General features: G+C 40.4%; 1 protein-coding gene across 2 annotated transcripts in view; it reads left to right on the forward strand.

The window, feature by feature from the left end:
* Nucleotides 1–382: 382 nt before the first annotated feature.
* The window catches only part of dcc (DCC netrin 1 receptor), a 346,228-nt gene continuing 323,124 nt past the window's right edge, over nucleotides 383–23,486 (forward strand). For both annotated transcript variants that reach the window (XM_087843481.1, XM_087843482.1), the window contains exon 1: nucleotides 383–977. In XM_087843481.1, coding sequence (XP_087699607.1) covers nucleotides 851–977 — 127 coding nt within the window. In that variant the 5' untranslated portion in view covers nucleotides 383–850. The remainder of the gene's footprint in view (nucleotides 978–23,486) is intronic.

A 23,486-nucleotide genomic window follows, 5' to 3' on the forward strand; every position in this document is an offset into this window, starting at 1 on the left:
TTTTATATTTATCGTATTGCACACCTGTGATGTGATGGAAACTCTCTTCCAGCTGTGACTGACGTTTATATTCCCTGTGTGACCAGAGAGGGCAGGAGAGTTCAGCTAATCTCTCCCCGCCGTTCTGCCTCCTGTGCCGGGTTCCAACTCCCGCTCCGTCCCGCTCCCTGATTCTACTCCCGCTCCGAGGTTTACCTCCAGCCTCTTTAGATCAATGGCTCCATACTCCAACAGGGTCTCTCGACCCTCTCTCTCTCCAGCTGTATAGCCCTACAGAGAAAAGAGAGAGAGAGAGAGAGAGAGCGAGAGAGAGAGGGGGTTCGACTCTTTCCCTCCACCCTCCGCCTCCCCCCTCCTCTTCCGACCCTCTCCATCAGTTCTCCCCAGCAGACGGAGCAGACCTCCGGGAAGGCAGCGCGGATTTTAACCATCCCCTCATCTGTTTGAATGGGAAGAAGCAGCAGCGTGCAGGAGTGATGGAGACTCTTCACTTGTAGTTACTGGAACTTATTCTCGACTCTAAAAGGAAGAAACTGATCTGCATTTGTGTATTTTGGAAATTCCTTTCCCTTTTTCTTTTCTTTGGGGGATCCTAGCCCGACTGGGGATCAGGGATATTTTGGGGAGAAGAGAAGCTGTTTTACCCCCTCTCTTTCTCTCTCCTCACCATCCTCCTGACTCACCACACTGTGGGTTTTTTCTCCTTTATTTTTTATTTTCTTAATTGACAGTTGGATTCTGTTGAGGATTTGGAAACAAAAACAAAAAACACTGAAAGAACAGCGGGATTGTGTGTGTGTGTGTGCGTTTCTGTGCTTCCACGGACTCATCGGGACTGGAGCAGGACAGCATGGAGCGGGTTTTGGTTGGATGTATCGGTGATGTTTGGGAGCTGCTGGTGCTGAGGAGGAGGAGAACAGGAAGACTGTACCTGCTGCTGCTCTGCTGGCTGCTGGCTGCTCACACCACAGCGCACGGTGAGTGGGGGGCGGGGGGGAAGGGGTGTACATGCCTGATTGCTGTCTCCATCCCGCAGTGTGTGTTTATGTGTGAGTGTCTGTGCGGGTAGTGTGTGTGAGTGTGTCTTTGCTCGTTGCTGCAGACCTAACGATAATTGGCACATTTGTTGCGCTTCTCTTTTGGCTTTAGAGCCTCGGTTCTGACCCGGACTCGGGTCTGACCATGCGGGTTCTTGCTTGTGTGTCCTGAGGCCCTGGAAGGTTTGACAAGCTTCAGCATGTGATCAATGTTACCTAAGAGGTTTCTAGTTATTGTTATTTATTATGTCTTTATTATTCCTTATGTTGCATTTTTACCTTCATTATCAGCTCCAGTAACCGAGTTACTGGTGTAGCTGTGAGACTGCTGGTCCTTCCCTCGTTCTTGTGTGTTTCATGTGGCTGATCTGTTGGCTGACTGAGGGTTTGTTCAACCTTTCTGGATCTTTGCAGGTTAGACTGTCTGTGTGTTTTTTACCCACAGTCGCTCGTCTGCACTGGATTTGCTTTAATTCCCCTAATTTTCAGTTATTATTATTCTTATTATTAAATTGCTTTTTGTAAGTCTTTCTGTTTCATCTTCTTTTCACTGTGCTGAAGTTTAGGCTGCTGGATCATATCGGTGTGTATGTTTAACTGCATATGCTTCTCTTTACCAATTTGTCCCTGATTTTATGATTATATATATATATATATATATATATATATATATATATATATATATATATATAGTGAGTGTAAATAGTTTTTACTGGGCCTTAGCTAGTTTCTTTGAGTCTGATCATGTGCGAGCCTGTGGCTTTGACTGAATCTTTTTTCCCCTCCTCTCTGGTTTAGTTTCACCTGATATGATTACGTTTACAAGCCAGTGGCATGTTGGGCTGCTGGCTCTGATCTCCTTTTTCCAGGTTTTCCTCTCTGGCAGTCTATCTGTATATGAAACCAAGTGGGACGAGCAGATTGCAGTGAATCTTTTTAGTGGAGGATTATTTGTGTTTACCTTAATGTCCTTTTGTTCTGGGTTACACTAATGATTGATTGGATCGACTACTTTAATAATCCCAAAAACACAAATCCAAGAAGATAGACAATAAATAAATAACAGCTAGATTAAAAATTGAGTTTCAAGTCATCAGGATCATAATCCAAACAGTGATCTTATAGGTTACACTGTATTATTGCACAAAAAATGTGAATAGTACAAATACTGCTGTGCAGAGAGGTGCTATCCAGGTCTGGCTTTGACTGTGAAGCAGCACACTGTCATGAATATCACTTAAACACTAAGTGCCATCAGATATCCTAACATGTCCAACCCATCAGTGTAACACTTTTCTTTTTTCTGGTGTTAGTAGCGAGGATACAGCACGTAATCTAAATAAATAAATTGTATTACAACTAGATCTGTCACACATCTTGTTGTAAGCAGCTCATTTGAGTGAATTTCTAATTTAATCTTTGTTCAATAATGAAAATTATGAAAGCAAAAGAGCAAACACTGCAAAACCAAACAGATCAGAGAGAGCTGCTGGACTCGGGCTCCCTTGCTTGCTCTCGCTCTCTCTCTCTCTCTCAACCTCCTGCTGTCAATAAATTATGTCCAAACACTTTAATTAAGCTAATTGATGATATGAGAGTACACTTTCACACAGACACACACACACGAAATGTAGCTGCTGGATCAGCTGAGCAGCTCTGACTCAGAGTGTGCGTGTGTTTATTTGTGTGTTGCTGATATTTCCTCAACAGCTCAGCTATAAAATCCTCTGCTGAATATTTTACCCACACCGAGCATTTATCTGTGGAGAGGCTAAACACACACACGCACCCACACACGAAGGCCTGACTCGTGAAACCTTCCTACAGGCCAATTCAGAAAATCTCCCACACAGCTGAAGCAGGTCCGGCTCACTTTCACAGGTGCATCTGCCTGTTTTTAGTCCAGCCAGTTGTCTCAGCAGGTGGTTTCACTGATGAGTTCCTTCACTTCACCTGAAGGAGAGTTAATCACTTGGTGGAGTCTTTGGTTGGATTGAAAACCTGCAGGCTGTTGGCAGACAATCATCTGAGGATTGGGCCAAAATCCATATTTAAAAAGGCTGAATTTTGTGCCAAAATCCCCTCATTTTCAACTGAACTGCAGAAAGACTTAAGGAAAGCCACACAAATAGGACATGTTCAGTCTGACTTTATTGAACTTTGGCATGCAAAATCATTTCCCAGCCCAATGCTTAACTTCCTTACTGTAGGTGCTGAGCCAAAAGGCCCAAAGTCATGGTGCATTTGTTCACCTTCAGGACTTTAACCTACTCCACTAAAGAGAACTGGTTTCCTGAAAGTTAAAAGATAGTAGTGGGTTCTTTGAGGAGGCAGAGTTTACAGAGCAGCTATGTGCACAGGAGACAGATTGGAAAGCACAAAGAATGAAAACATTCATCAATACTTCTCTATACATCTTAGTATAAATCTTATGTAGGACACAGTATTTAACTGCCTTAACCTGCAATTAGTTGCTACTATCACTACAAGCTGCTATGCAACCCACCCCACCTTCTTTTCATGCAGTTTTTGCTGATTTCAGCATTTAAAATAGTGGCGAGGTCGAAGAAAAAATGTGTAATTCCAACCATGAATTTAATTTGTGCAATGTTGACTGATGTAGTCCTTGCAGAAATGGTGGGAACCCTGCAAGGCTCAGCAGTTGTATAGCAGATCTTCTCGTGGAACCAGTTTTCCAGGGAAAGTGTATAAATAACCAAGACCCAAATAAGCTTGGTCTGTTTTTATTGAAGTAGGATCATATTGTTTGCAAATTTAAGGAATACAAATTAGGATATATTTATGTTTAAAAAATGCTGCAGGCTTATATATTACTTCCTGTCTCATAACGTCTGTAATGTTACTTGCTAACCACTTAGCAGTAGGGTTAATTATATATAATATATAATATATAATATATAATATTTAACTAAGAATTTCACTAAAACACCCGAACAAACAATACACTGATGTTTTTTCACTAGAAAATGTTTTTTGTGATAAGTCTTAAATTTCCATGGCTTCCACTCAGAAAATAAAAATGTGGCTTACAAAGATGTGGCTGAAAATGCACATTTGAGAATGTCACGCTTTTTACTGGTCGCAGTTTAATTAGATTGAAGTCTGCAAAATCAGGAAGTGTCTCATGCCTTCTGTTAGACAATTTTGCCACTTTCAAAGAAAGGATGAAAGCAACATGAGCTAAAAAATGCTCAAAACTCTCTGTCGCACTTCTTCCCTCTGCTAGGATGTTTCAGTCTATGACCAAATTATGATGGATGGAGTGTTTGATGAAGTGAAAGAAAGGTGAATGTCTCATATTTGTTTTTGTTTTGGTCATCTTATTAGATTACTCCCAATGAGCTTTAACCTCCATGATTCATCATCAAAGTCGACACGAGGTCGGTGAACCTGATGGAGCGGAGAGTTCATCTGCAGCATCGCCTTCATATTTAAAGCTGTCACTGTAGGAAAGCAGCGTCTTTGTCTGCTTTTTGGTTTTTATGGGGTCACTTGTGGCCAGCAGCATGATGGGTAAGCTGCTGAACAGGACCTGATTGATATACACCATCCGAGAGTTGGGGGTTCATTTTTTACATCGATCAGAGCTGATGGACAGATTGTTTATATTCCAAGAATCCAGATAGCAACATGGGCCTAACCTGGGATCATTTTGGCATACATAGCTTCTTTAGAGCACTACCAACTGCTCGATTAAGCAGATGTGGCCAAAAAGTCATCAGCTCGGCGTAACATGGGTTGTCACAGCACAACTGACATCTGACCTAAATAGAATGGAGCTGTGACACAGCTCACTCAGCAGTACTGATTTGTGTCAACACTGTCAGTCAAGTCCAAATGTGGCCCAAAGGAAACTGCAGCATTAGGCCATGTTTCAAACAAACACTCACTTTAGTCTATAACCAGCTGCAATAATATGCTGATTTCTATTTCATTTTCTACACAGGATATATTATTTAGTGTCCAAAATCTCACTTTAGTCAGGCCCACACTATATATAACATGGATATTTTATATGCCCCTTATAGAACAGATAAGGTATCAGTGATAGCAGGAGTACCATTAAATCAGAACCTGCATGAAAATGAGGAGCAGGGATTGGGGGGATGTTGCAAAGCAGCTTGCAGATGCAGCAGCAGCTGCACGCTAGCTTCCTGGTCTGTTTGTTTGGCTAAATGCAGCATAGACCTGAAGCTTCCAGTGTTTTTAATAGTTTTGCTGGAATTTAGTGATAAATTAAAGTACTGGATAGTTTCTGATGGGTGGTTAGTGCTGAACATTAGGGAGGTTGCTACACTTAATCCTAATGGTTGGAGGTCAGTTTTAAAGGAAATTAAATGGAACTCCAGCCACTTCTTCACTCACCACTTTTCACTTTGTCTTCACACCACTTTGAATTTAATCATTAGTTCTCTCTGGCTCTCCTCCACAGTGTGTCTTTTGTCTTCCTCCCCTTAACCCCTATCGGCGGCAGCACTGGCTGCCCCTCTTGCAGTCTGGTTCTGAAGAAGGTATTTGCTGTTAAAGGGGAGTTTTTTTCTTCCTACTGTTGCCAAAGTACTTGCTCATAAGGGGTTGTCTGATTGTTGGGTTTTCTTTGTACTATTGTAGGGTCTTTACCTTATCATATAAATCACCATGAGGTGACGGTTGTTGTAATTTGGTGCTATATAAATAAAACTGAACAGAATAGTTATTTCACATTAAAATGTCAACTACCTGTAATGTGATACACATGAAAGCTGTTCAAAATCAAGTGGATATAAATCAATATATTGGAGGTTTTTGTCATGATCAAGCCAGTGGTAAAATATTTACATCTCTTTTTTATTCATCCCCTCTATAGAAAAAAAGATAATTTAGGATTGTATTCATCCTCTTGGTAGCACAGATCACTGTATTGAATCTCCAAACTAAAATCCATCAGATTATTCATTAGAATTGACTATAAACCAAAACTTTCTACTCTCTGCAGCTGCTGCTCAGGAAAAAGCCATCGGCTCAGGATCAAACCAGCAGGATTTAGCTTCTCTAGAAAATATTCAGGGCGACCCATCAAACAGCTGCTGAAGTACTCCAGTTAAAAAACCAGTTTAAAGCCATAAAGAAACAGTGTTATCCTCCGGTTGCTGCTCAGGTCTTTACAGCAGATTATTGTTGTTGTTGTTGATGCCAGGTTTCAAGCTTTCATGCGTGTGAGGTGATTTTCCTCCACCTTTAAAGAACCCGCTGCTCAAATGAAAATTCCTGTGTTTTTTTTTTACCCTCCAACGCAAAACTACACACAGTTCTCCTGCTGCTTCTGTGCCGCATCTTTTTCTTTCTTGGACCTCGTCAAACGTCTTCTTCTTCATCTCCTCTCGTGCAGCGTCTCATGGGATTATCGGCGTTTTATTCTTTTGGTTTAAGGCTTATGTGTGTATACACTAGCAACATGTGAGGGCGTGGTCATTTGAAGAATGCTTTAGAGTAAGTATTATTAATATTAAGATTTATCAAAGAAGCTTTGTTTTTATCCTGAGAGGATTTGCTTTACTGTTTCTGAAGTTAACACCTAATCTTCTGACATGCAGAATATCGCTGTTTTCGTTTTTACATTATCTGCTCTGTTTGTTCATGTTTGGTGTTTGTTAATATATACAGTAGTTTTTGTCTAATTTGACTAATCCATCTTATATTTGACTGGTCTGCCTGGATTCCCTTCTGTCGTCTGCCCACCGTGAAATGAGGCACACCAACGCTTCTGATATGATTTGTTACAATTATTAAACAACACTGTTTAGAAGCTTCCTGGTGAAAACAGAAAGTTGAGGAGATAAGTGAGCTCTAAATTCAATTCAAACTAGCCCAGACAAGTCTGTGCTATTTTTAATCAATCAGTCCCACAAGTCTATCCGGTCTTATCACATTTTATGATTTATTATCGCACAGACATATTCTTCGGCCCCATCCCTTCTCGACTTGTTAAGTCTACTCATCTTTGTCCCATCCAATCTAATGTCTCATTTTTAGGATAATTTCGCTCCCTTTCTCATTTCTTCTCCTGCAAAGTCCATCTAATCTCCTTTTGTCCTGTCACTTCACAAATTATACCATCTTATCCAATCTTGTCTTATTTTACTTAGAGGTGTAACAGTAAAGCATGGCATGTATAAATTATTTTTTTGTCTATAAAAATGTAAACCTTGCTTAATCCATCTTAATTTTTACCAGTTATAATTACCATCAAATCAAGGCAGCTTCCTCGGGGGGCCACTCCTTGTTGAAGAACCCCACAGTGGGGTGAGCTTTTCTCTGATCTAGTATCAGCTTCACATTTAGTTTTCAGTATCACCTTTTTCTGGATTTGTAATTTAAAAGAAATAGATGAGAGCCCCCTGAGTTTTTGAGGAGCTCAGAGTCTGTCCTCTTTTCAGTGATACGTTATTCTCGTCATAAAAGGTTTTCATCATGAGTAAATGTATACAAAAAAATCTTTACTTCATTTTTGAAACTATAATACCTCTGACCTAAAATTCAGTTTTTAGATATGACCAATGGAATTCAAGCTGCTTTCATAGAAAATACCAAGATGCAAATATATATTTTTTGCAGCCTTACCTCTCAGCTCTAACCCAGACACATTTGGGTCTATTCTATGCTACTTTTGGCTCTTACAGCTCAGTTTGAGCTCTGGTCCAAGTTGTGTCGGACACATGTGGTCCAAAAGTCATAAAAAGGGCTTGCCTGTGACCTGTGGGTGAAGTGAGGCAGCCAGAGTCACCATGAGTTAATGCCATCAATACAGGCCAAATGTGCCCCATAGAAAACTACAGATGTGGCCGCAGCTGAGAAGAAGATTCAGCACCATCTGGTAATATATGGCTTGGAAAACTCTCACAAGTATTCATGGTAGTGCATATTAGAGAAGTAATTGTTCATAGTGTTTCATAAAGGACTGAAAAGCTGCTGCAGTACCTCACCACTCTTACTGGGATTATTCATATGTATGTGTGGTTAATGTCTCTGCTGTTTCTGGAAAGCTGAGGTTGAGATGGAGCCTTTGAAAAACCAGGTGTTATTTCGACATCGCCTTGAATAACAATCTACAGGTTTTCAGCCGACGGCAACAACTGAACTCGAAACTCTGAAAAACAACGCACAATGGAAGCAAGATGAACTAAATTCAATCAAGAATCACATTAAAGCTAAAAGCTCAAAGCAGTAAAACCTTTTTCATTAATAAGCAGATCTGAATAATAGAGCCAGGGACGATCCATTAGAGACACAGCAGGCTTTTAACACCAAGAGGATGTTAATTTACACCTCCAACCATCCAGCCCTCCAAGAAGCTATCAATTAATTGTGTATGAAGGAGAAAATACCTGCATAATTAAACATGATGTGACACTTCCATGTTCACCCAAGTCCAAAGGAACAAGCATTGCTATGCTGCCACAACATAACGTGATTAGTGAAATTATTTTCCACTCTTTTTTATGTAGTAATAGTCCCCCATGCTTACAGCTGGAAATATGGTGCAATAACTCAAACATTAAACCTCTTTGGAGCGTCTGTGCTTTAACTTATATGTATGTAGGTTCTTCCAAAACATGCTGAAATAAGATAAAATATTTAAGTGAAAATAGCCTTGTGAAATCAAATGCGAGTGCTGCAAACAGTTTTATCTAGCATTCTGTAAAACATGAGGCTCACCAGGGGAAAAATCTTTTTTTTTATTTATGTTGCTTCTATTAATTCAGTGAATTATGCTGAAAAAACTGGTACAGGCAAAGAAATGTTCCCATTTCTTGCTAAACATATTTTTGATTTCCTAATCTAGATATTTCATCCAATCTATACACAAGCTAATGTATCGTATTAGCTTAATGTTGCCATTAGACATTTTGCACATACAGAAACAAAACTAGAAGTTTCACTATAGAACGTTAAATGTTTTGTTGAGTTTTTGATATAGTTGATATAGATATATGATATAGTCCAGTTATGTGGATAATTAATGGCTGCAGATGATACTTAGCATCATTAATATGTGTCACAAGGAATAATATAGTTGTATTACACCCTGTGATACAGCTTTATTACAAAACATGTTGTTTGCTCAAGAGTCTCTCCACAAACTTGTAAAACATTAAACTCAATGAGCCCAAAACTCCCATGATAGCACCAGGATGTAGTTAATCCGTATGAAACTACAAGTGCTAATGCTATTGTGATCCTTTACATTTGTATGCATATATGTATGCATCAAGCAGATATTTGAGGTTCGCACTAGAAAACTTTGGGATCAACCCGACTCCCAACAGACTTTTTACGTCTTTAACTGCTGTCTTAAGCATTACTTTCTACCACTAAATGTGTCATTTGTTAGCCAAATTATAAATTCCTTGCTCAATTTAGTTAGCAAAACTTTCTATGGGATTCTGTAACATAAAGGAGGACTTGTCTTTGGGTAGTGGCTCCAGGTACTCTGGCTTCCTGCCGCAGTTCAAATACATGCACGTTAGGTTAATTTGTGATTTTGAATTGTCCATGGATGTGAGGTACATAAAGTGCTTTTAGAGTATAAAGTGGTTAAAAATGTGACTTTTGGTCTAACGTGCTTTGAGTGTTAGTAAGGCTAAAAAAATGTTATATATAAGGCATGTACATGACTTCACATGGAATTGGGTGATCTTGTTGTGCTCCGTTCTTAACACTTTTTAATCAACTTGTGAGATTTGACTTGGACATGGGTAGTTTTGATTGATGATTTCTTTGTCTGGGTCTTGAAACTTAATCTTGACCCCTCAGTCCTGACTTGGGTTGTTGATTCTCATTGGGATTTCTCTTGGGGCTTGATGATCTGACTTGGGACTTGTTAAACTGAGCCAGTCTGGGTCCTTCGCTGTGTGTTGAGCCCCAGCTCTGGACTGGACTCTTTTTCTGTAAAATATGAAGTGTGCGGCGCTAAGATCTTGGAGGTCGATCCATTGGCCTAATGAAAAAGACTCCCTGTGACTAATCACAGCCAGGAGCGGTGGATTAATACGGCGGACGAGCAAAAGCAATGTGTTAGCTGCTTTCAGCTCACTTTTAATTTGGTTTTTCACTCTAGCAGCGGACAGAACGTCATTTACAAATCTGAGAATATAATTCACCAGGAAACCCTCAGAGGGTTCCTGTGTGTTAGTGCAGCAGACCTTCATTTGTCAGACAGAGGTGGACCTGAAGCAAAATCACAGCTGTGTGGGAATGAAAAAAGACAAATATGACACATTGTGAAAGTACCCACACAAATATTACTTATCAACAAAATAAATTCCCCTATTGTGGTTAAACTGGCACAGGTCTTATGGCTCCCTGTTGCCAGATTTATTTTACAATGTAACATTTCAAATATTTCATGTTTTCGCAGAGTCATAGCATAGTTTTTGAGGGTCTATACAGATGGTGATTATGGTGCAGTTTGTGCCTGTACTGTATTTATGGCTGGTTCTCTGAATATGAACACTTGAACTTTGGCAAATCTAGATTAAACTTAAAGTACGTTAGTCTGGAATTCAAATGTTTTTATGAGAGTATTCCTCTGTCTCAATTCAGAGTGTGCAGTGCTGGCATTTTACATTGTATAACTTGTTATTTAAGAAAAACATTCTTTAGTCTAATGTTAAGGAAGTTTGGGAGGTTCAAACTTTGAAGACTAGTGTCAGGTCAGAAAGTGTCACACTTGATTTGGAACTTCTGTCAGTATTTTTCAGACGTTTTGATGACGTGTGGCCTGCAATGACTAAGCAGTAACCAGTAAGATGTCCTTTGGCTTCACTACCTTGATACACTGTCGGCAGCACTAGTGGCTCTTGTGGTCCACACTGTCGCCTCACGTTAAGATTAAGGTGCCTGGTTTGAAACCTGGCTGGGGGCTTTCTGGAGTTTGTGTGTTTCCTACAGTCCTCCAAGACTCCCAGACTTAACTGTTGACTCTAAATTGTTCATGGATGTGAGAATCAAAGTGATTAAAGTGTTCAAGCTGTGTAAAATAAAATGTTTTTGTATAGGAAATTAATGGCTCTGTAGCTCCTCAATCTTATCTATTTTTACCATGTGCTCTGTAATCATGCTGTGTAGGTACAGCATCATGGATTGTTACTCTCTAATCAAGTTTCAATCTCAGAAAACTTGACTCGAGCTCTGACAGAAATTCAAAAACTTTTTCAGCAGTGACAATTTTATGCTTTGAAAGCACCTCAGCAGTAATTTCCAACCCGAATGTTTAGCATTTTAGGCCTTAAAGCCTTGGTGTATATTTTAATTAAGCCTCTCAATGTGTCTCTGCATTATTCAGATGGTGGAATGAAAACAAAACAAAAAAAAGAAACGAGCCCGTGAGTAATTTACAGGAAGATAATTTGCCTCGCCTCTGAACATTAGTGTTTCATTTACGTCTTCTGCTCTCAGCTCTCTATATTTAACATCCACTGCTCTGCTCTGACATTCATACATTATTCATGTTGGGAACCTGCATTACCTGCCTGAGGAGCACTACATCTCCCTCACCTTTAAGTCCTACTCATTAACGTGCCTGTATGCTTTTACATTAATTGGTCTTTATTTATTTCATTCCTATGTGCTGCTTTTTTGTTGTTGTGGGTGTTTTTGTTTTTATCACAAGAGGAATTAAGATGTGATTAAAGAACAGAGAAAAACTGGAGAGGTTTTCATGCTCGCTGTCTTCATGCTTTGGGATTTTTGCGTGCTATTGTACACAACCCCATAGTAAAAAGTTGTGTGACGTAGCTCAACAATGTTATGCAAACTTAGTCTGTGACCTAGTCGGTGACGTTGTTTTGTCTTTTTGTGACTAAGAGAGTGAGTGCCAACTGGTGTACAGTAGTGCTCCCTTAATATTTCTAATTTGTTTCTTCTTTTTATGTAAATAATTCAAATATTTTCTGATTCCAGATTCTCTCGTGGGAAGATCTGCCAGTTTACTGTTTTGTTGATGCATATTTAACATCTTTGGCTTTGGCGTGCAAGCCTAGCACAAATAACACGAAGATGAAACCCACTGACTTCACTTCCTTTAATGTCCACCTGAGGTTGGTCAAAAATGTGTCCCCTTTGTTAAGATGGCTAACTTTACAGCAGAAATAAACAAGATGACACCCTCTATGAATAGTTTATCCCATCATAACTGTATTCGGTGATTTTACCCCAGTAGAGTTTCGTCGAGGCTTAAAGACACACAGCAGGAATGATGGACCTGGATTGTTTTCCTATTTCTGAGCTGTTTGTAATGTTGTTGCCTTTAAGGTATTTTTAGTGGAGCTGCTTTACAAATAATATATCTACCAGACTGATATAAGAAGTTTGTCCTTCAGTTTTGCTGAGTGAAATTTTAGTATTATTAGTCTATTACTTGGCAGTTATTGGAATATGCCTGCGTGTCTGAGTATTTTATGGATGTAGCTTACTATCATTAGCTAATAACCACCCTTTTATCCAAATAGGGTCACTTTCGATTCAACATAATGGCTAGAAATCTAATGGTGAGGCTTTAAAAAGTATAATTTTACCCATGTAAAAAAGAAATGCAAAGGAAAAACCTATTCTTCCAGTTTATGTTTCATGAGTCATCAAAATCAATATGATGTTAACCTGACAAACATTAAATTCTTATTGTTATATCAGCTCTCATGCTGAAGTCAGTACACTCACAAAATTGAGGGTGAAAATAAAAAATGAAGCCAGTAGCAGCAAATTTTAGGCACAAATATGCTGCACCCATTTTTAAATCTTCAATGAATGGGCAGCCTTTTAAAACGTGGTGGCGGGCTGCGTTTTAATAGCAGATACAAGCTGGCCCAAACCCAGGAACCTCCAGGGTTAAGAGGTTTAACTCAGCTTTTGCTCAGAATGCCTCATGGCAAACTTCTGTTGCTCCGGGCAAAGCAAATCAAGCTGCTAAGCCCAGTTTTACAAACACGTAACCGGCACATTACCCGTAATTATCTTTAAAGCTCTCCACTTGAACCATAAGTGCAAAACCTGTGCCCTGAGCCAGAGCTGTAGTCAGACAGGCTCAGCTGCTGGTGTAGTCAGAATAAGTAAAAAACAACAGAGACTGTGAAGCCAGATATTTTCATTTGCTCTTCACTGACTCAGTGTTTTCACTGTTAAAGTGTACTTCACAACTAATGCCACTAAAGCAGGTAAAATAAGTACTCCATGCTAGTGTGAATCTTCTTGTAACATTTAATAACAGGAAATTATTTGCATTTTAAACAAACAGGTGGTTAACAGGTTATTTGTCTGTCAGCTCTAAAAAATGTTTTTGTGTTCCCAAACAAACCCTTGACCCCAATTTACGCCTGCTAAGAATGAGGGTAATATTAGCACCTGCCTACTATTGTGTAGGTCCCTCTCATGGCACAAAAATGACCTGGAAGCTCATTCACTTCTGGAGCTAATAATAGATAATTTTGTTGTCTTGGTTTATGTTGGATGGCTTAGTTTCTCTAAAGGAAAATATCAATGCTTCCTCACAAAAGGATATTAAGGACAGCTGTGCACATCCGACTTTGTTAGTCAGTTTGTGTGTGATTCTTTGCAGATGATAGCGACTTCTCCACTTAGATGTAAAGAGTTAAACTGGCTTGTTTAGCCTTCTTCACCTGATACGTCTCCTCTTGTTATTGTCTGTGTCTATACACTGTGTGAATCTCCTCTTGTCCTTTGTTGTGCTGTCACTCATAGCTCTATCTCACCTTATACTGTTTTCCTAAGATTTGTATTATTCTGGTTACCTGCAGGTGTTTTGGACTCAATGTATACCTGTGAGTTGTCAGCATTAACGCTGTTTTTGACTTTAATTCCTGTCAACTAAGTTCTGCTTTGGGGTTCACAATCTCTGCTACACAGCTAAACCGTGACACTTTGTCTCAGTGGCTTGTTTGTTGGACTATATTTTTGAATTGCCCTTCAACATAAATAAAAGCATCAATACTTTGTAATCCTGACTGCTTTGAGTCCGGCATTACGGTTTTTGACTGTCGCCACATCTGTGTACCTGCATTTCAAGCTTTTTGCCATATCTATTCTTAGAAATAGAAGCTTTTCACACAGCTGTGTGAAAAGCTTCTATTTCTTGATGGTGGATGTGTCTAATGACTTTGGAGGGTATTTTTCCTGGTGTGGTTGTCAAAGTGACAAAAAACGATCACTCACAAGGTAAAAAAAAAAGCTTTGATTTGCATTTAACATGAGCTAAGCTTCCCACCTGTTCCCTCATCTCATACAACAGGATGATTACTAACCACAATGATCAACTTCTCCTTCGTTTTGACAGTAAATGACATTAGACTGTGTAAACAGCTACCTCACTGTCTCAATATTTTCACAGTGTGTTCTTTTTCTTAGTAGTTCATCATCACTTGAATTTTAATAAACATAATTTTCAGTTTTCTCAGCTCTTCAGCAGGCAAAGCAACAGATCCACAGTTCCAATCGGAAACGCATGACGTCACCTCATTCAAAGTGAAAGAGAAGCGAGAGTCTGATGCCTGACACGTGTAATGGCTTCAGGATGACACATCAGTAGTGTGGCTTTAATAAGCCGTGACTGAGTGCTGTCTCTACCTTTACTCAGAGGTGAGAGAACAGGGGGTGTGGCCACTGTGATTCAGTGTCACAGTGTAGGGCTCCTGCAGCTGCCTTTAGAGCAAAATGTATACCCTTTTCATTCTCCTGGACTTCTGTCCTGCTGTAAAAAAGAGGTAAATCAAGTCGCTGAGGTCTGTGGGTGACAAACAGTCAACTGTGGCTGGATTTAATCCAGGAACATCCAGAATTGTGTGAAGTACGATCACTTCCTGTGCAGCGCTGCAGCTCTGACCAGATGAGATGAATTGCCTCAACTGCAGCAGTTTCCTCTCATAAATATTCATATGGTTTGGCGTGGTATCACGCAAGCGAGAGAGTGGAGGACTCCAGGAAACCAGTGAACCCCTCACCGAGTACCGCACCCAACTCCCACCACCCTCCCCCTTCACCAGCAGCAGCAGCGCGCTGCCCAGCACCACAGCACAGCCAGATTTATAGCCACTTATAAAGATTAGTGATGCATCCTGCATGCCGCACTCTCTTACTCACACATACACACGCAGAGATTGCAGTCTTACACACTGAACTATTCGATGAAACATTGCAAGTCTTTGTTTTGATGATTTATTTCGTCCCCTTGTGCTGCAGGCCATGGTCATGCTCTGCTTCTGTGGTTCTAATAGAGAACACATGTTGCTGTTAAATAGAAAAAATATTACATGTTGATTGGACACAGGTTTGTATCTGTGTGCCAATGAACTCTAAAGTTTGGGGACAAGGACACAGAGTTTTCAGACCACAGGCATCAAGTGAACTCCACCATCAATCATCACAGGGACGTGAGGGAAAAGGACATGTAAAACATGAGAGTGATATTATAAACAAGAAGAAACAAATGAGAGAGAGTGGCAGAAACAAAGCTGTCATTAGCTCTTGGTGATAACAGCACATCATTCACTTTGTAGACAGGTGTGTTCTGGTTTGAATTCATCTGTTCATTATCTCAATTCAAGTACTACAGTCACCCCACAGTAAATACAAAGACCAGCAGAATTACATTTTGTTGGTGTCTTGTGTGCTGGTGCTTTGAAAACCTGAAAAAATCTAGTTTGTTTTCTGCCTTTGTAAGAGTCATGTAGCTATTTGAACAGTGATTTTGTGTAGATGTTATCCAAACCGATAAACAAATGCTGGACTGGTTTGCTTCTGCTTAATGACTAGGTAACCAGGCAGTTTGCATACATATAAATGCAGATTAACACGGACACTAACGACAGAATTAATTGAGACTTTCAAATATGCTTCTGCTGTCAGCTAAATCATAGGAACTGCTAAAAACTCAAGAGCTAGATCTCAGACTCTAAAGGCCTGAGTTAGGATGTAAATGTTATAGTTAATGACGGTGCGATCAAAAACAAAACAAAACAACTGAACACATACGTCTCATTTGGAAGAGCTGCCAAACATGTCAGCACTGTTTAGGTTTGTTTAAGTTTAAGTTATCTGAACATATCACAAGACTTCTGGAAAAATGTCTTTTAGATACACAAGACCAGAGTGGAGATATTTGTCCATGATGTGCAGCATCACTTTTGGGGAAAACCAAACGCAACATATCAGCAGAAACACCTCGTACCAACCATTAGGCATGACGTTGGAGGGCTGATGGACATCTTGCACTCAGTGAGATGAACTCCTCACTATATCAAAGTGACCAAAGTGGCATCTAAAGTTGGCACAAATTGGGTCATGAGACAAAGAACAGATCCCAAGCACAGCCAAAGTAGTCCAATCAAATTCCAGAAATTAACCTGACTGAAATTATGCAGCAGGACATTTAGAGCACATAAAAGAATACACACAAACCTCAATGAACTGAAGTAATGTTGTAAAGGCGAGTGGCTCAAAATTTCTCCACAACAACGTGAGTGATTTATAAAATCATACAGTTTAATTGTACTCTCTCTGCTGTGAACTTCAAAAGTCTTCACTCAGACTTTTCTGTAGGTCGTTTTTTTATAGAAACGAAAGTAGTGACAAGTTTGATTTACAGCTGATGTGATTAAATTTGATTTTTTTAAAGTGTTATGGCCCTTTAAAGAAGCTCTTAAATCTAGCAGTTTGTGTCTCCTGGCTTCCATCCCTGGAGAAAAAAACAGTTAGGCATCACTATGTCAGCCACTTCAACCTTGTCAGGCTTCATCATGAGCCAGGAAGTTCAAACAGGTCGTGACCTTCAGAGATTTCAGCACTGTGTTCAAAACCGGAGCATCTTCGCTGACCTGGAAAACTTTCACATTTCAGTTGATTTTAACAGACCTGAACTTCAGAGAAATGTCACATCAGCTTAAGCAGCCAGAGTCACACATGCTCATACACAAAGTCACAGCAGCGCGCCGCTTGCAGCCAGATCAGTGGGTATTCTGCGTGTAACGCTGGGCCACGAAGCCTGAAGCTGTGACATCAAACTGCATCAGCAGTAGGAGGTGACAGCATGGCTGCAGGATGGCACACTGCTGACATCACAGTATTTTAATTATTCCCACTGATGAGGAATTTTTTTGTGTGATGTAGTGTAAAAAGTTATTTGATGTCAGAGTTTCAATCAACAGCACAGTATGCTCTGAACAACGAGAAGTTGAACCTCTTTCTGATGAAATGAGCCCAGGTACTTGAATTTTTTGGCTTTTTATTCAGAGACTAAATCATGCATAATGTAAATTTTAGTAAATATTTAATTTGAATTAAAACATGCTAGTTGGTTCTTAAAGCTTATGTTTATGTGTTGACCTCACTTTTAGTGCCATTCCTTTGTATTATGTTGTCCTTATGTGTGAGTTCTAGTAGAGAAACTGTTTTTGGTTTACAGTTTACAATAATACTTGATTATCTCATGTTATTGTATTTTTGCACACCTCTGTTGCTTTTGAAGCTCGCACACAAGAATTCCACTCGCATGTGCTGTACCAGTCTACCTGCACATGTGATGTGACAATAAAAGTGACTTGATTTGATTTGATTTATCTTTTACAGCGTTGGTTCAGCTCCCCCTTTTAAGGCCACCCTTCCTTTAAACACATGAGGTCTAAATCATCACTGGTGATGACCCTAACACCAAGCCTTTTCTCTAAAATACAGGGTTTGTGAGTTTGGGGCTGGATCCGAGGCTTGGGTTAGTTTTCAAAGATGACCTCACACTGTTAAGGTAACTTTCTGCTGATTGGCTGTCCAATGCAAACAGAAATTTTGACGAGCAGGTGGGTGGGGCTTCTGTGCTCACAGAAGAGCTGTGTGCCTGTGTGACCACATTAGGGATATTCTTCTCCTTCTCATCATACAGAGCCAACAGTAGAAATGACTGCTTTTGGCGTACGAGAATTATGTATACATAAACTTAGATGATCTCCACAACTAATGACTATGTTTTCATTATCATAAGTGCTGATATTTTGTGAGTCCCCTGACCGACCCTTCCTCCAACCCACCATCAGGACAGTTCCTAATTTGTCATAAGATATCAAATTATAAAATTAAATGATCTCCAATCCTAGTCACAAGAGGATGAATCTTCCTGTCATCCTGTGTCTAAATTTAGCTAAACATAACTCAGTATAAGTCAAGTGCTGTGCTGGCTTTTAAATTCAATTCAATTCCTTTTTATGAAGCTTATTAATGCATGACTGAATTAATCCTGCCAGTCTCTCGCTACACTCTCCACTCAGTTGCGGACAAGACCCCATGATATGTGAGCTCCACCACTTGCAGCTGCTCCCTGACCTGGAGTCAGCACACCACCCTTTTCCGGCTTTTCTGGTTGACAGACGGATTGGTACTCATAGTGATGTGTATACTGTACCAGTCTGCTGTGGTTTAACAGAGCTGGGTGTGAAAGCAAAGATAGAATATATTTCCTACCTTCACCGATGGCCATGGGCGAGCTACGGGTAGTGGCTGAGAGAATGAGACTGCAGATATCAGAGGCTGAAATGAGCTTCCTCTAATGGCCTCTCTCCTAGACCCAGTGTGGAGCTCAGTCAGTCGAAAGAGCGCAGAGTGGAGTGCTACTCCTCCAGAATGAAAGGAGCCTTCTGAGGTGGTTCAGGCATCTGACTAGAATGCTTCCTGGACACCGCTTTGGGGCGATGTTTTGGGCATGCCTACCAGAAGAAGGCCTCAGGGCAGACCCAGGATATTTTGGAGAGTTGCATTTAGGGGACATGGATGGGGATAGGGTAGTCTGGTCATCTCTGCTTGGGCGGCTGCCCCAGCAACCTGGACCCAAATAACAGGTTTAAAATAGCCCTATGTACTCTAAGTCATAATTAGATGGTGATTTGAAAGCACCATCTTCTAACTTCTAAAACTACCTTGTTTACCAGTTCCCTGGTGATTTCTGATTCTTTCCTCACTTGTTTAGCAAGTCTGTGTGACCATTATTCTGAAGTGTTAAAATATTGTTACAGTCCAATTGTACATAAGCAAGAAAAAAAGGGTCTAAAATATTTATACTGATCGTGTTACTGGCATTTTTCATGGTTGTATGTCTTGACTGTTCTTGGACCAAACAGCATCGATGACAGGCCAGCCTCATTCCATTTCCAGCTTTAATTATCATCCAGTACGTGCCCAGTGTTTGTCAGGATACCTTGTTTGTTCTTTCCAAGAGTTTTGTAGTACTTGTTGTAATGAACATTGCAGGCTTTAGCAGATGCCAACAGGGCTTTATGCTGTTTGTGTGCTTCCTTTGATCTCGATGTAGTTATTGTGTATTTTAAACGTAGTAATGCTGTCTTGTTTCCGACTGCACCTGGCAATGACTTTCCTCCTCCTCCACCTCACGTTCTGGCTCTGAATCAGATGCTTTAAATGTCTGGATTGGCTTTAATTGCAGCTCCTATAGCGAGCTCAACGCCTCCCTCTGTGACCCTCATTCATATTCAGCAAACTACCTTCATCTTTACAAGTCATTTAATTTTCCACACAGATTTCAAATCACATTTATTAAGCTTTTCATTCCCCCTCAGGTGTGATACAAGCGAAAGAAGCAATGTTTTTCAATGAGAAGAAACTCATCAGACATCGTCGTCTGTCAGGTCACATTAGGAACCAAATAACAAAGAGGTTTCAGTGCACTGGCTTACTAAAATATGTCGAAATAGCTTCCGGGGAATCCAAATAATAAAAACTCCAAAAGTTCTACTCTTAACATTAACAGCGGTGGCGCTGTCACTTGGTGTTCGCTCGCTCTGTGGTATAGTATCGCTTCCTGTTCCTGCTCAAACACAGTGGTGTTTCTGAGTAGCTTATTTGCTTAGCAGTTTAATTAACAACTTTTAAATACATTCTTTTTTTTCCCACAGTATAATCTTCACGTGCTTCATCCGAAGCACACTTTCTGTGTACTCACTACCTAATTTATAGCCAAAGTATTCACTCACTGTCTCTGTACTGTTTCGCTAGCTTAGCTCGTAGCCGACCCGTTAGCACCATGGCTACTTCACCTGTCCCTTCTGCACTTTCTTGCTCATTGTGTCAGATGTTTAGTTACTCCTCGGCCTCCTTTAGCAGTAATGATATCTGTAACAAATGTAGCATATTTGCAGCTCTGGAGGCCAGGATTACTGATCTGGAGACTCGGCTTTGCACCCTTCTCTCACCCTTAGCTAGCCAGGCCCCTGTAGCTGGTGCAGCCGAAGATAGCGTAGGCCCCGCTAGCTGTTCCCCGGCAAATCCCAAGCAGCTGCGGAAAGAAGGCGGCTGGGTAACGGTGAGGAGGAAGCATAGTCCTAAACAGAAGCCCCAGGTACACCACCAACCCGTTGATGTGTCTAACCGTTTTTCCCCACTCGGTGACACACCCGCTGGGGGTCAAACTCTGGTAATTGGTGATTCTGTTCTCAGACATGTGAAGCTAGAGACACCGGCAACCATAGTCAATTGTCTTCCAGGGGCCAGAGCAGGCGACATTGAAGGAAATTTAAAACTGCTGGCTAAGGGTAAACGTAAATTCAGTAAAATCATAATTCATGTCGGCAGTAATGACACCCGGTTACGCCAATCGGAGGTCACTAAAATCAATATTGAATCGGTGTGTAACTTTGCCAAAACAATGTCGGACTCTGTAGTTTTCTCTGGTCCCCTCCCCAATCAGACCAGGAGTGACATGTTTAGCCGCATGTTCTCCTTAAATTGCTGGCTGTCTGAGTGGTGTCCCAGAAATGATGTGGGCTTCATAGATAATTGGCAAACCTTCTGGAGGAAACCTGGTCTTGTTAGGAGAGATGGCATCCATCCCACTTTGGATGGAGCAGCTCTCATTTCTAGAAATATCGACAAATTTATTAAACCCCTCAAAACATGACTATCCAGAGTTGGGACCAGGAAGCAGAGTTGCAGTCTTACACGCCTCTCTGCAGCTTCTCTCCTCCTGCTACCCCCCCAAAAACCCATCTCCATAGAGACTGTGTCTGCTTCCAAAAAGACAAAAAACAAACTAAAAACCAGCAACAAACAACTTAAACATTTACAAAGAAAGAACAATACAGCATCCACATCTGAACCAAAGAGTAAAACAGTGAAATGTGGATTATTAAATATTAGGTCTCTCTCCTCCAAGTCTCTGTTAGTACATGACTTAATAATTGATCAACAAATTGATTTACTCTGCCTTACAGAAACCTGGTTGCAGCAGGATGATTATGTTAGTTTAAATGAATCAACACCCCCGAGTCATTCTAACTACCAGAAATCTCGAAGCACAGGTCGAGGGGGCGGTTTGGCAGCAATTTTTCACACCAGTCTATTAATTAATGAAAGACCAAGACAGACTTTTAATTCATTTGAAAGCCTGATGCTTAACATTGTCCACCCCAGCTGTGAAACTCAGAAACCAGTCTTACTTGTTATCATCTATCGTCCACCTGGGACTTACACAGAGTTTCTGTCTGATTTCTCAGACTTTATATCTAATTTAGTTCTGAGCTCAGATAAAATAATTATTGTGGGTGATTTTAACATCCATGTTGATGCTAAAAATGACAGCCTCAACATGGCATTTAATCTGTTGTTAGACTGAATTGGTTTCTCTCAAAATGTAAAAGAACCCACCCACCACTTTAATCACACTCTAGATCTTGTTTTATCATATGGCATAGAAACTGAACATTTAACAGTGTTTCCTGAAAACCCTCTCCTGTCTGATCATTTCTTGATAACATTTACATTTACAATAATTGATTACGCAGCAGTGGAGAGTGGACTTTATCAAAGTAGATGTCTTTCTGAAAGCGCTGTAACTAAGTTTAAGAATATAATCCAGCCACTGTTATCATCGTCAATGCCCTGTACCAACACAGAGCAGAGCAGCTATCTGAACGCTACCCCAACAGAGGTCGATTATCTTGTTAATAATTTCACCTCCTCACTACGTACGACTCTGGATACTGTAGCTCCGGTGAAAACTAAGGTCTCTAATCAGAAGTACCTGACCCCGTGGTATAATTCTCAAACACGTACCCTAAAGCAGATGACTCGTAATCTGGAGAGGAAATGGCGTGTCACAAATTTAGAGGATCATCATTTAGCCTGGAGAAATAGTTTGTTGCTTTATAAGAAAGCCCTCCGCAAAGCCAGAACAGCTTACTACTCATCACTGATTGAAGAAAATAAGAACAACCCCAGGTTTCTCTTCAGCACTGTAGCCAGGCTGACAAAAAGTCAGAGCTCTTTTGAGCCAACCATCCCTTTAACGTTAACTAGTGATGACTTCATGAACTTCTTCACAAATAAAATTTTTATCATTAGAGAAAAAATTACCAATAATCATCCCACAGATGTAATATTATCAACAGCTACTCTTAGTTCCATTGATGTTAAGTTAGACTCTTTTTCTCCAATCGATCTTTCTGAGTTAACTTCAATAATTACTTCCTCCAAACCATCAACGTGTCTTTTAGACCCCATTCCTACAAAACTGCTCAAAGAAGTCCTGCCATTGATTAATTCTTCGATCTTATATATGATCAACCTATCTCTAATAATCGGCTATGTACCACAGGCCTTCAAGCTGGCTGTAGTTAAACCTTTACTCAAAAAGCCATCTCTAGACCCAGCAGTCTTAGCTAATTATAGGCCAATCTCCAACCTTCCTTTCATATCAAAAATCCTTGAAAGAGTAGTTGTCAAACAGCTAACAGATCATCTGCAGAGGAATGATTTATTTGAAGAGTTTCAGTCAGGTTTCAGAGTTCATCACAGCACAGAAACAGCATTAGTGAAGGTTACAAATGATCTTCTTATGGCCTCTGACAGTGGACTCATCTCTGTGCTTGTCCTTCTTGACCTTAGTGCAGCATTCGATACTGTTGACCATAATATCCTGTTAGAGCAATTAGAACATGCTGTAGGTATTACAGGTATTGCACTGCAGTGGTTTGTATCATATCTATCTAATAGACTCCAATTTGTGCATGTAAATGGAGAGTCCTCTTCACACACTGAGGTTAATTATGGAGTTCCACAGGGTTCAGTGCTAGGACCAATTCTGTTTACATTATACATGCTTCCCCTAGGCAGCATCATTAGAAGACATAGCATACATTTTCACTGCTATGCAGATGACACCCAGCTCTATCTGTCCATAAAGCCAGATAACACACACCAATTAGTTAAACTGCAGGACTGTCTTAAAGACATAAAGACTTGGATGGCCACTAACTTTCTGCTTCTTAACTCAGATAAAACTGAGGTCATTGTACTCGGCGCTGAAAAGCTTAGAAATATGGTATCTAACCAGATTCTTACTCTGGATGGCATTACCTTGGCCTCCAGTAACACTGTGAGGAACCT

This window comes from Neolamprologus brichardi, chromosome 7 (assembly GCF_056152115.1).
Source record: "Neolamprologus brichardi isolate AB-2024 chromosome 7, ASM5615211v1, whole genome shotgun sequence".
In the NCBI taxonomy this organism is placed as follows: domain Eukaryota; kingdom Metazoa; phylum Chordata; class Actinopteri; order Cichliformes; family Cichlidae; genus Neolamprologus; species Neolamprologus brichardi.